The sequence below is a fragment of the Varanus komodoensis genome, unplaced genomic scaffold (assembly GCF_004798865.1).
Source record: "Varanus komodoensis strain SLA01 unplaced genomic scaffold, ASM479886v1 scaffold19, whole genome shotgun sequence".
NCBI lineage: Eukaryota > Metazoa > Chordata > Lepidosauria > Squamata > Varanidae > Varanus > Varanus komodoensis.
In genome coordinates, this window is record NW_025335550.1 from 4,884,494 (window position 1) to 4,898,686 (window position 14,193).

General features: G+C 47.1%; 1 protein-coding gene across 1 annotated transcript; it reads left to right on the forward strand.

Annotated features, from left to right (window-relative positions):
* The first annotated feature begins 205 nt into the window (after positions 1 to 205).
* CUNH16orf78 (chromosome unknown C16orf78 homolog) lies at positions 206 to 11,721 on the forward strand. Its single transcript, XM_044428062.1, has 6 exons — positions 206 to 319; positions 5,531 to 5,684; positions 6,284 to 6,286; positions 6,708 to 7,098; positions 8,106 to 8,249; positions 11,565 to 11,721. The coding sequence occupies exons 1-6, from the start codon at positions 206 to 208 to the stop codon at positions 11,719 to 11,721; spliced, it is 963 nt and encodes a 320-aa protein (XP_044283997.1).
* Positions 11,722 to 14,193: the final 2,472 nt, after the last annotated feature.

The following is a 14,193-nucleotide window of genomic DNA, read 5'->3' on the forward strand; positions in this document are numbered from 1 at the left end:
TGTTTGCTTCTCTGTGCCTACACGCTTTAAAAAGATAACAACTATCAGGCAATAGGATGGGAAATAATCACTTTTCCCAGATTTTTATTTATGTTTTGCTTTTTGATAACAGGTTTGAAAGTAGGCATTTTAAAATCAATTCAGGATTCCTAACCTCCTCCTCTCTTCTGTTCAGCTGAAGAGGATCAGGCGGTCGCTTGATTCCATGAAGGTAATGAATGCCAACCTGCTGAAACAAGAGGAGAGGAAAGTGAAAAGATGGCTGAAGAAGCAAGCACAGATCTCACCCTCAATGTCCTATAAAACACTATACTATAAGGTAATGACGTGTTTTGGGAAAGCAGCTTGGCAGTCTATTTTTTTTTCCTAAGGAAGAAGAGGATGTACAGCCCCAATCTGGGTTCTGCATCTCAGGCACTACCAAAGCACGATGCAAAATTAAGAATCACTATTTCAGCTACTAAGCTCAGGGTGTGACACCTGTAGGCATATTTGTAGAAGCAGCCTAACCTCAAACAAGAGGGAGGTATCAACATAGTTGGGGAATTCCAAGACAGACAAACTTCCCTGAAGTCCTATAGTTCCATCACCCAAAGCAGGCAATCTCCACACCCTTCCCCATGAGTGGGGTTAGTAAGAACCCCACCTGGAGATGGGCTCCACATCTTCAACGCTGTCCTCGTCCCCATCATTTGCCTTAACCCAAGCCTGTTCCTTCCCTCTGAACTCAGCCGCCTTGCACAAAGGAAGAGACTTCTGGACTCTCCCACTCAGCAGACAAATACGGATCGTAGCATGAATCTACCTGCATTTCAAACGGCCGTATTTCCTACCATTTATTATTTGCATTCCCTCCAGATCGCAGAAAGTGTCTGACCCTGCAAAGAACTGCCAACTAATTGCTGCTGGGCAATTGCACTTGCACCCTGGGCCACCGTAGGCAGCATTGGTTTGACAAGAAGAAGAGCAGGCATGTTTGACTGTTCTCATATCAGACGGTGTGCCAGAGGACTCCCCTATTTCAGAAAGCCCATTGAGCCTTATGTGCTGGAACAGGCTTGATTAAAGATGGTGGCATGCGGTGGTCCAACGTCTTCCATCTGCCAGTCTGTAGGCCATGACCGCTAGCCAATTATGGCAGCTTAGGGGCAGCTACTCTTGGCCATACCTCCTTTTTGTGAAGGATATTGCTGGCCCACTGCTTAGAATAGATGGTTGTTGCTTTCCCAGTGGGAGAAAGATTGAGATCATTCTGGGGTACGACAGCTTTCCTGCCCAAAGCTCCGACATTGTAGGCTGGATCTGGCTGCAGATTTCAGAAAAGAAGCATGCTTAGAAAGCAGGAGAGACGGAGGTGTGACAGACCCAGTTTTTTGAATAAGACTAAGAATACAAAGGTGAAAGAAATGTGGTTACAGCTGTAAATTGGAACCATCTGGCAGAGCCCAGCTGGAGAGCTGATATGTGGATTTGCTGTTTCTAGAAATGCTATGATATTTGCCTCCATTCTATACTCAGTGTGTATCTTTATACATCAGGGGTGTTGAAGTGCAGAACCGCCAGGCCACCCAAGTTTCCAATCTGGCCTTCTGAGCCCAAGTTGGGGGGGTGGGGGTGAAGGTAGCTTCTTGGATGCTTTGGACTTCAGCTCCCAGAAGGCCCTGCCAGAATGGCCAAAGATCAGGAATGGTGGGTGTTGAAGTCCAAAATATTTGGACATCTGCTTTCTGCCTGGTCTCTGCTTTCTGTCCACATACACGGGGAGGGCCAGTGTGGTGTAGGGCGAAAAGCGTGGGGCTGAAGCTCACATGGCCTGGGTTCTACTCCCCACCCAGCCATGGAGCTCACCCAGTGACTTTGGCCCAATCACAGGCTCTCAGCTCAGCCTCCCTCACAGGGTTCTTGCATGGATAAGATTGAGAAGAGGAGAAAAATTACGTAAGCCACATTGAGCTCCAGGGAAGGAAAAAAGGCAAGATAGAAATGTAAATAAATGAATGAATAATGCATTTCTTTGTGTACTCAACACCTTTCACCCTCCCTTGTTTGTTTGGAGGTTTTCTGTCCTTTATATAGCCCCCCCCATCTAAAAGGTGGAACTGCCTCTTTTAAGGTTTATTTACTGGCAGTAAGAGTTTTTAGGTAAAATAAGCTAAAATCTTTGCTTTTTGGTTCCATCCCATTTGTCTTCATCTCTGTCCACCGCCTGAAGGCCAAACCTCAGAGACTCTGAAATTGCATTTAGGCATTAGGTCTAAAGAGGTTTGAGACCCATGTTGTAATTAAACCCATTTCTCCTTCCAAATGAAGTCCAACCCTCCTCACATCTCAGGGGAGCTGCTGGGGGACTCACTTATCAGAAACTGTAGAAAAGCTAGGTAAAAGTTTGTACTCCCCCCGTGATCTGAAAATTGAAAATAACGCAAAGATGAACAATGGGCTCTTCTTGGTGTGTGTGTGTGTGTTTTTAAAGTTCAGCATCAACTTTTGCTCAAAACAGAGTAGGGATATGGCAAGTTGCTTAAATGCACCAATTAAAATCCCCTCAGTGCAGTTTTCCCCTTGAACTTGATCCAAACATTCCTTGCCTTCTGTGAAAATAATTATGGAGAAAACACCCACATCAGCTTCATTTAAAACAGAAAGAAGGCTCACCACTGACCCTTCAGTCCCTCAGATCCTATTTTCCTTGAATACGCCATTGCTGTCTCATGGGAGAGGTTTGCTGTGTTTGCCATCTGTCCCTCACTTTCCCTTGTGAACGTCTTACTTTAAGGGAGAAGCAAGCTCTTCTTTAAAAAGCGGTGTGTTTGCCCAGCAGCTGCCAATGAAAGCAGATCTCATGCCTGCAATGTGCGTGATCTCAAGTGCCTAACACTGCTCCACTTGCAGTGAGTCATGAGGAAAATGGCACTTCTCTTGCGCTTTGTCAGAACATCAGAAAACGGCTGTGTTGGATCAGCCAAGGGGTAGGCAAGCCTTTTGGGCCAAGGGTGCATTTGGCACTTGGATGTGCTGTCCAAGGTACCACCACAAAAAGGCTCCCATGAGAAGCATGGCAAAGGCTGTTGGTAAGAAAATGCATCGATTTTGAGAGAACATTGGGGCGGGGCACTTTGGAGGGGGCCAAGAGAGCGGTTTGGGGGTGCCTTGGTGCCTAGGAGGACCACACTGCCTCCCCTTGGATCAGACCCCATTGAGCCCCGAGTTTGGCTCCCAAAAAACAGCCAGCCAGATCCCTTCAGGATTGGGGTGAACTCCCACAGCTGCTTGCCAGCTCTTCAAGTGCTGCCCCCTGAAGGCATGGGGAGGAAGCTGCAATATTACCTCTGATCTATGATGTCTCTGTGATCTATGATCAAAGATAGCACAGTGATTCAGTCATTTCCCACCCACTGGCAGTGTTCCAACAACGGCATCCAGCAGGTGATCTTTTTGATGGGGTAGTCACAGTATTAGGAAGGGGAAGGTGAGCGCCCTGCTCTCCATTAGCAGCACCTCTTCAAAATGCCTTCTTCTGCTGTGAGGCCCTTCTTAAACAGCCTCCGCTGTCCAATGGAAGCTTAAATGCAACACAGAGAACCAAAGGGAAGCGAACAAATATTCTTATCTCTGAGTAGTTGCTGATTGGAGACAAGACATTTTGCTGTGCTGTGGGGAGAGGGGAGAGGGCCTGGAGAAAACCCAGTGAGCCAACTGAGGTGGCAGGGAAGGCCATATGTAGACCATTGGTTGGAAGTTCTCCATTACTCCCTGAAAGAATTTGACTCAGAATTTCAGGGTGCTCCTGGATCCAGCATTTTCACAGGTGGCACAGATGATTAGGGTTAGGGTTAGGGTTAGAAAAATGAGGTGTCCTGGCATAAATTTGATGGCTGGAATGTGTTTAGAATGGGCAGAAAAGATGAGCAGTCCAGAAAAAGCTACTCAAGGAAGGCCTTTTCCAAATCGCCCTCTTTTCAATGATATTTTAGCCCTGAATTAGGGTTAGGGGTGTGCACTAGGGTAGGGTTAATGTTAGAAAAATGAGGTGTCCTGGCATGATTTTGACGGCTGGAATGAGTTTAGAATGGGCAGAAAGGATGAGTTCTGCAGAAAAAGCTACTCAAGAAGGCTTTTTCAAAATAGCATTATTTTCAACGGAACTTTCACCCTCTATTAGGGTTAGGGGTGTGCACCAGGGTAGGGTTAGGGTTGGAAAAATGAGGTGTCCCGGCATGATTTTCATGGCTGCAATGTGTTTAGAATGGGCGGAAAGGATGAGCAGTCCAGAAAAAGCTACTCAAGGAAGGCCTTTTCCAAATCGCCCTCTTTTCAATGGTATTTTAGCCCTGCATTAGGGTTAGGGGTGTGCACCAGGTTGGGTTAGGCTTAGAAAAATGAGGTGTCCTGGCATAAATTTGATGGCTGGAAAGTGTTTAGAATGGGCAGAAAAGATGAGCAGTCCAGAAAAAGCTACTCAAGGAAGGTCTTTTCAAAATCGCCCTCTTTTCAATGGTATTTTATTTCTGTATTAGGGTTAGGGGTGTGCACCAGGGTAGGGTTAGGGTTCGAAAAATGAGGTGTCCTGGCATGAATTTGATGGCTGGAACGTGTTTAGAATGGGCAGAATGGATGGGCAGTCCAGAAAAAGCTACTCTAGGAAGGCCTTTTCCGAATCGCCCTCTTTTCAGTGGATCTTTGCAGGACATCACACATAGAGGCACCCCATCCTCCTTTCCTTTTTTCCTTTTCCAGCTGGGACTCAGCCCCGCCCCCCACCTACTGAGCTTGCATAACCCCATCTGGACTGTTTTTCAGGGGTTGTGGTGCTCCCTTCCATATTTTCCAATGTTTCTTTTCAACTTTTTCAAATATCAGAGCTTCTCATGTACACTGATGCCTCCCTCTTGATTTTCATTGATCTGACGTGGGTTCAGTTTTGGTCAGCAGGCAACACTTGAGATGGTCATTAAAACTCACAGTTCATCAGATACAGGAAAAGTGCTCCAGAGCAAAATGGATAACATTATGGGCCTCATTCAGTGATTGCAAAAGGATGGAGGAACAGGGCGGACAAGATGTTGGAAAGGATGAATCATGTGGGACCACATGCTGAAGGGGAAGGTGCGGAGAACTAGCTGGGAGGATGAAAAACGGAGTTGCAATTGTTAGTTAAAATGGTGCACATGATATCAAGGGCCTGAGGTTTTCAATACCCAAATAAATAAAAGAGAGCCAGTGAACTGCCCAGAGAGCCTTGGGTTTTGGGGCTTATATTTGTACAAAGCCTAGGGAACTTTATGCACTTCAATAGTAAGAGAGTGTTTCTGGGACTCATGATATCTGGGTTCTACCCATGGAGCCAACTGGGAGACTTTGGGCCAGTCACAGACTCTCAGCCCAGCCTACCTCACAAGGTTGTTGTAGTGGGGATACGCTTGAGAGCAGTAGCAAGAGAATGGTGTGATCCACTTTAGAGAAAAAAGCCGGATATAACACAAATAAATAATTACTACAACTGGTTCCTTCCCCACATCTCACCCCTAAGACATACAGCTATCCTGAGTCCAGTCAAGATCAATACACGGACACAAGGCCAGTCTCGGTGAAAGAATCCATTGACATTCCTTGGAGCCAGTTTGGGGACCATCTGCCTAACTTCGTGAGCTTTCTGCGACTGCCAACCAAAAGACCCAGCTATGGTAGGAGAGAAGCGCCATATTCACAGAACCTTGCTCTGCTTTTCTGGGTTTGGGGCACAGAGGTGTGGAGCCTGAAGCCCAAGATCCAAATCTGTCCATCTGGGGGTCCCAACAGGGTCTTCCAGATGGCCTTACCCCCTTCCCCTGGCCCTGATCACTTCTACTGCTAAGCTCCACCTCCTTCCTTTGCTGACTGGGACTCTGTCCAAAGAGGAAAACAGGAGGATGTTGTCTCAGCAAGCAGCCAAAGCCAGCTGAAGACTTAGATAGACTGACAAGAGCCTGCTGAAGGAGCTGGCTGGACTTTGTAGCCTGAGACTTTTGTGAGTCTGGGGAAATGGTGGTTCTGCTAGAGACTAACTCTCTGAACTAGAAGACAGCAGCAGGGCTGAAGCCTCTGGCTTGGGGAGCCCTGAAGAAGGCACTCACCCTACCCCTGAAGAAGCATTATGTCTCATCCTCATCAGAATTCTCCACTGCATGAAGCACCCAGGCTGAACACCAGGGACACTGCAATTCTGGTATGAATTGTCATTGACTGCAGCCCTCTTCAACAGATACAGGGAATGTTGTAGTGCCTTTCAGGTTTCTACACAGAGATTGTAGATTCTATTGTGCACGGTAAGGTCAGAAAGAAATTAAATGAGTATTATACCAATAGGGACACATAGTATAACTAAGAGTGGTCATTCGCAGTCCAGTTGTTGCTGAGAACACAAACATCTGGCTCTAAGCAAGGACAGTAGTGCATGTAGTGTGATAAAAGTCCATTATCCTGGTTCAAGCTTCTGGTGATCAAATCAAAGCTGCTGCTGAATTCTCACTCAGCAGCCTTCCCCTCTAATCTCCCTTTGATGTTTATTTGCTCCAGCAGGACTACCTTTAAGGTCAGTAGCACAAGTTCTGCTCCAAGTTTTGAAATGTCACTATTCCTGAGGTCAGATCCGTGTCCATGAACAGTATTTAATGGATGTTTTCTTTGCAGATGGAAACTGTTCTCCTGTTTGTCTTTTCTTCTTTTAGTAAAGCATTCCAAGGACCTCACACCCTTCAGTGGAATGAATCTGCCCATGCAAACCCTCTTGGCCAGAAATGCAAATGCTCCCAGGAACAGCACCTACAATATGCCCCCACCTGGAAGAGATACCAAGAAGGGAAGCAGCTCCAAACCTTCCAGCCTGGATAACAGCATCTCCCTCCACGAAGCAGTGGCGTTGTTTCCTTCCTTGCAACGGCTGTTGAAAAAAGGCGACCAATTCACCCTTTCAAACCTACATCTTCATAATCCAGTCTCTGGGCAAACTGCCTTGCAGAAAAAACTCAAGAACATGCTCGAAAAGGAAAGGGAAGAAGATAAATTCAGGTCACTAGAGTCATTGCCTCAGATGAAACCCGAAGAAATTCTGAGCTGCAGGTTAGGAGAAACAAGCGTGGGCCATGCGGCAAAAAGTTGCAACCTTTGGTATAAGATGCTTAGCACTCCCTGCTATTGCCCCTTCCCTCCCACGCCTAGATTTTCTCTTCCTTTCCCCCGCGGTCCCTCAGCATCCCATGAGCCCAGAGCATCCTCAAGCCTAGTTGGGCTAATTGTGTTCCCTCTCACTCTTCCTTTTCTATCGAATGCTTCATACTTCTGCAAAGCACTTAAATGTGTTGATGCGGCTTTCCTGTGTGTGGTTGAAGCCGTCTGGGCTGCACGAGGTGTCCCTGTTGGGAACCACTCCCTAGCGTGCTTGCCAAGGCTACTTCACTTGCTCCACCTGTGGCTTCTCTGCTCAGCTTCCCCAGCATCCAGGACAGCTCCTTGGAATGTCCCTCAGATCCAGGGCGGCGGGGGCGGGGGGGGGCTTTGCTGCTCTGTGCTGTACTTTGTGGTGATCCTTCTTTGGAACACAATCTGCAGTCAGTATCCATATAGTTCCAAGTTTGCAATGTGCTTTGCAGATCAGCAACAAAAATGCATTAGGCTGCATGCAAACGTTTCAGGATTCAAAATTTCAAAACATTTCTAAAATGTGCACATCTGATGCTTAATCTGGGAGATCCCTGTAGAGATAGGCATGGATTTTCATTCAGAATGAAACCAAACAAACCCAAACCGAACTGAGTGAACCGAACCAGAGCTCACAATCTGAAACAGACTCAGAACAGAAGACAACGTGAGATGAATTCAGAGAACTTGGGAGAGCTCATGGCTTTGCAGCTGCCTACAGGCCCACTTATGGGACCCATGCCCCGATTGTCAGGAGTGGGGCCTGGGGAAGAGGGAGGGCGTTTTGACCTTCCCTGAACCTGCACAGCTGCCAAGGTTTGCCAGATGTCAATGCCAAGAGCATCTGCTATGGCTGAGATTAATCTACAGAATGCAGGTGGCCAAGGGTGTTAATCAGGTTATCTCACTCTCTTATTGTCTTTGCACAGGTACCTTCGTTTGTCCCAGAGTAATATCGACACACTGTTGGAGCTCTGCAAGGAATCTGGGATTTTCATAGACTTGCATCCTCACATGAAAGAGTCAGACATTGATGTTATGACTGTTCTTTCATCCAACCCTGGCAGGGCTTTGTAAGTCGTCCCTTCTGCCTGAACGCAGTTGCTTTTGGGCTGTGCATTGCCTGGAGAGTGAGGCGTTGACAAAATGGCTCCACCAGCATCCATACTCAGAAGTGCTGAGCACTCTGGGAAGTGAAAGACAAGATCAGGAGCAGGGACAAGGCATGCGATGATAAAATGACTCTTGTGCTCCTTGTGAGTAAAACTTTGACTTTATTGTGTTTCTACTACTTACTAGTGTTCTGCTGTATCTCACCCCACCCAAAGAGCTAAAGATGTTAGCTCAGATAGTATCTGCAACACATCAGATTAAATTATGCTATCCATTCACATGTACTTGAATCATCTGGAAATGTGATCCTGTGTCACAAGACTTTGCCTTAAATTTATTGTTTTCTTCCCACTCTTATCTTGCTAAATACACGAATCACTGACTATTCTGTTTTAGCAATACTAAGTGAAAGCAATTATGCGACTGCAGCCCTGCAATCAGCAGCCATGCAAACAGCTGACCCAGGGAAGCCCAACCAGAGGGCAAACCTTGCATTTCAAGGGCCATTCACAACAGTCCCAGTGGAGGCTTCAAAATGGTGGCTGCCTACCCATATCCCACTGGTCTGCAGTCAAGGACTGGCAGAGGGCAGGTGGGCCCTTGGCACCTTCCCAATCCTGCTAGTTGCTGCTGGAGTCCTCCCTCAAAATTAACCCTTCTTAAGTCAAGAGATGTTTGTGGTAGGCTACCATTCCACCTCACAGCCTCTCAGAAATGGCTGCCTCTCCCCAGGCTACCTATGTTTTCTTAACGAGCTTATGAAAGACCATGCAGAGGTTAGATAAACCTCAATGCCTGTCCTGCGATGGAGAACAGGAACCAAGGTCTTGGGAAAGAGGCTGAAGGAGGGCAAAGTAGGGAGGGTTTGAATTGCTGGCTGTTGATCAACCACAGAAAGTCTGTAGTCTTGAAGAGACCAAATCCCACCACAAATGGATCTAAAATCACAGATAATCAGAAATCAAAGTTGGACCCAACAAGAGCCTAGGATAGCCTACAGCACAGGTAAAGCAGGAGTGTTGAAGCCCTCAGGCTGAGTTCCACCTGCCTGGAGTCCCAGGTCACTCCTCCATCAGGTGACCGTGCACCTTGCTGCTGGTCTTGGCACGTTTCCCTGACCACAGTTTGTCTGGTGTTTTCCAGGTTTTGCACTCCCTTCTTCTTTCTAAATTCCTCTCCTAAGCCTTAACTACTGTCAAAATGAGCCTTAACCTAAAAATATTATTTTAGTACAGCTTTTTCCCCTCTTGCAAGGAACTCCAGGTGGTTTTCATGGGCCCCCTCCTCTCCATTTTTCCTCGAAACAACCCTGCAAGGTTATCTAAGCTAAGAGTCAGTGACTGGCCCAAAGTCGCTCAGTGAGCTTCATGGCTGAACAGGATCTAGAACCCGGCTCTCCTGCGTCCCAGGATGACCTTCTAACCACTATGCCACACTGGCTCTCTGCATGTTGGTGTTTCTTAGTCACCCGTTTTTCCTGGAGCTACACTCACCAACGGAATATGATCCTGCAAGGTTCTCAGAACTGCATTTGGCCCTTGGGCTAAAACCACACTGAGACAGAATGTAGGAATGTTAGAACCCCTCTGTGCTTGCTGAACGGCTGAGGCACCTGCTTCTAGATCTGAGCCGGAGATGGTGTTAGAGCTCAGCATCACTGGCCACTATCCAAGGTCCACATCAATCCAGGGGACCACGTGTTGATCTCTGAAGCCTTTGCTGCTTCTGCTCCTCCTTCACTGTTGGCACCCATTCGGCTGCCACCTCCAAGCATGTGGACACCAGTCAGAGCGGCATTCTCCACTTGCTTTCTCCTTTCCTTTTGGGGAGTGATGCTGCCTGAATCCAGCATGTATCAATGTGTCAGAGTGACAATGGTGAGCAAAGGGTTGGCTCACCCAGAGATGGGGTCGGCTAAGGGCATCTAGTCCTGGTGTCCCCAAAACCTGGAGTTGCCACTGATCTAGGCTGCCCCCCACCTCTCTCTCTCCCACACACAAACCCCTCATATACAACTTCCAGAGGCTGCATTTTTAGTATGTGAGGGGGTGCCACGCAGAGGTCGGTCATGACTTTTTCCCCCTGCAGTGGAGGGCAGGACACATTCCAATGGAGCAAAGCTCAGGGAACCAAGATTGAGGGTGGATGCCAGGAAGCACAGGAATGCTAGGATGTGGAATGGGCTTCCACGGGAGGTGGTTGAAGCCCCATCAGCGAGGGAGTTCAAGGATAGGCTGGGCATGCGCATGCTGGGTGTGTCATGAGTGGAGCCAGCTGGGGCCATGGATCAGACTAGATGGCCCGGGAGGCCCCTTCTGACTCAGTTTCTATGCTTTCCACATATCCAACAAAGACACCTGAGCTCATAATGGCACTAAGCCAATTTATGTACCATATTTACATGTTGCAAGTCAAAGGCTTTGGCTGATTTACACAGACCCGCCATCCCATGAGGTTTTTGCAGTAGATGCAACCATGAAATTGGCATAATTGCAAGACAGTTGCATGCAGCATCGAAGGCTGCACAGGGCCGAACTAATACAGTTTCTCAGCACAGACTCTTCGATAATCTGTTACCGCAGGGATGTGCTGCCCCAGCGTGGAGCTCTCCTGTTCCGGATACCAGCCAACCTGCCAGACGGCCAAGCAACCAAACTGTCTTCCAAGATAGATCTCTCCATTCCCCTTCCCCATCAGCTTTCCATTCCCTCCCGCAAGAGATGCTCGGAGTTCTGCGAACAATGAGCACACTCTGCCTCCTTGGAGCAATATCCCACAGAGTCATTCCACACACCTCTCCTGAACCTTTCCATCGCACAAGCAGTTGCTTGTGCCCCTTGTTCAAGCTGTTGTGCAACCACATAGGTGTAGGAGCTGTGCACAAGAGCTGTGTGCAACAGGTGGCACTGTATTGCACAAGCCCTCGCACAAGCAGAATGCACCACCCCGGCTGTACAAGCAGGACTTTACTTGCAGCCTTCTCTTGTGCGTGGCTCAGAACCCGGCTCTTGCTAGCGAAGTATCATTTGCGCTAATGGAACAACACTGCTGGATGCTGCCTTTTGTTCCCGCCTCCTGAGCATTTTCTCCCCTAAAGGAGTTTTGTTCTTATACTTCTGCAAACCTCAGGATTCCCCCAAGCCTGCTGATATTTCTTTCTTGTCCATGGATGCTGGGCCAGCACTGTTCTGTTCATCTTCCTCCAGGGGGCGCCCACTCAAAAGAGCCCCCTGGAGCTTTTTCACTTTCTCCGTTGCAATTTGCTCTTTCAAAAGAGCCCCTTGGTTTGCCCCAGAGAAGAGAAGAAGAGGCAATGCCACAGTCTTCTTGCCCCCTCTGTTTGTCAAGCAAGGCAGTGGGAACAATGGTGAGGAGGAGGAAGAGGAGGAGGAGGAAAAGCAGCTGTTGGTGGTGAGAAATCAAGCTGACTGATGGGAAAACCCATGAAAGTGCCTTAGCAGAGGACCTAAAAGAAAGAGAAAAGAAAATCTAGAGCCAGAGCAGCATGTATGCTGTCCTTTTGACGATGGAAGGATTCAGACGCAGGGAATGGATTCACCATTAGTATATTAGTGTATTATTATTAATTTGACATATTCTGCTGCAGTACAAATACCTCTGCGTTCCATTCCCACGGAGTGGCATTCAGGCTTGCAAAGCGCTCTGTTCTGTCCACACACCCCGAAAGAAAACAGAAAAGAATTTCCTAGTGCTCTAATCTTGTCATCCCAGACGTTTAAATCTGTTGCGATGAAATGAAGCCATGCACCCCCTCCGGGCGAAACAGGAGTTCTTCTCAAAAATGCTTTGTTCCATTTTCCATGGCTGCTATAAAATATCCGTTCAAGGTTTCTGACCTACTAACGTTTCATTTTCCTCCAATATCGCATCCTGTTCAAGGGATAATTTCTTCAGCCTAAGGAAGAGGAAAAGAGCACTGACAGTTAAAAGGCAGGGCTGTGAATCGGTTAAAAGAGCCCAATTGATTCAGCCTTTGATCATTTGCCTTCCAAACAATAACATTTTAGAGCCTGGATTTAGCTGTCTTAAGACACAGTCCTATGCAAATTCCTACAGAAAAAAAGCCACCGCTCTCAGCATGCCCAGAATTGTAGGTCTTTCTTCTGTCTAAACCTATATAGGACTGCACCCTTATGGGGGGCGGGGGGGTGTTTCATCCGTGCACCACACAAGTTAACGTTCCTCTTCAACTCCCAACCAGCCTTCCACACTTTCCAGCTCCCGCTACACTCCTGACATCTTGGAGCAGTAAGAACCAAGTCAGTTTACAATCCTGATTTTTTTTTAAAAAACTACAATATGTGTATCTGTGCATCAGGTGATTTGCGAATAAGACAGGGCCAATATTTTGGGCTGTTTTTCTGGTGTTTGTCATATGTTGGTTGTATAGAATGACTACCATTTTTTGCTTTCAGTGGTCATCTTACATGCTGAGATGTGTGTGTGTGTGTGTGTGTGTGTGTGTACACGCGCGCGCGCGCACTCGCACACACAAACACACACACACAAATAACGTGGACCAAGCAACCGGGAATGCCGTTTCAGAAAAATACTGTAAGAACATGTAGAACAAGCCATCAGGAAGTATGTTTCAGAAAAAATACTGGTATATAAGGTGATTTGTGTATAAGACAAGGTCAATATTTGGGACTGTTTTTCTGGTCAGCTGTATAAGACGACCCCCAATTTTGGCTTTGCTAATTTTGGTTTTGAGGGTCACCTTATACACTACATGTTGGGGATCACATGAGTGCAGCTGGCTGGAGCCAGGGGTCAGACTAGATGGCCCAGGAGGCCCCTTCTGACTCACTTTGTTTCTGAGTTTCTATGTCTCCAACTCTGATGCTGACTAGGAATGATGGGAATTTCAGATGAGTGTGTTGGGAAGACCTCAGGTTGGAGAAGGCTGGCCCACTGGGTTCTGAGTGGCCAATTTAAAGGTGCCCTCATAGATTCCTCGACCAGGCTGGTGACTTGGTACTTTGGAAGGTATTGGCAAGCAGACTTCAGAAGGGCAAGTTCTAGAGAGGGACAAGCCAACCATGGTCAAGATTGCCAAGATTTGCGGAGTATTGTCCCACCATCTGTCTCCTGCCCAATTCCCATTCCCATTTAAATTGCTGCTGAGTGTACAACTTGCACAAACAGGGCAGCCATCAGACAGGAGATGTGCACAATTAGGCCATTTCTAACTTGCATAATTTGCCTGCATAGGCTACAGTGGAGATGATGCAGCCCATGGAAGAAACCGGTGCAGATCCAACCAGGAATTGGCAATGAGGTGGATGGGAGTATGACTCTGGCCATTTGTGGAAATTGTTGGTGGGCACAAGCTCTCATTCACACTCAGGCCCAGAGCTTCAAATGGGGCATGCTCGCATGTTTTGTAAGCAACAGCAATATTTCATATATCCCTTGTAACTCATTAACCCAATTAAGCTAGAGGACATGCAGGTCAATGCTTATCATATGGATAATGCTTAAGAAAGAAAGGAGGAAGCAATGACATTGCATGTATGCCCCAAATTTGAAAATTCTCAGTTTTTGGTCCTTTTTGAATATTAACATAAACCTTCAATTTGTGGCAGATACTTTAATTCAAGCTGTGTTGTTGATCCATCCCTCTGACATTTTTTCTTCAGTGCTCCAAGCCTAACACACATTTGGAAAATGAACCATTCTGTGAAATTAAACCAGTTGTATCCAGCCTCATGCCCCCTAGATGTGTTGGCCTACAACTCCCATCATCTCCAGATGATGGACATTGTAATCAAAGACAGCTGGAGGACAGCAAGTTGGAGAAAGCTGAACTAAAGTATAACCACACTGACATTCTTGCAAATTACCAGCAGATGGGGCTCCATAATAGCTGAAATGAACTAT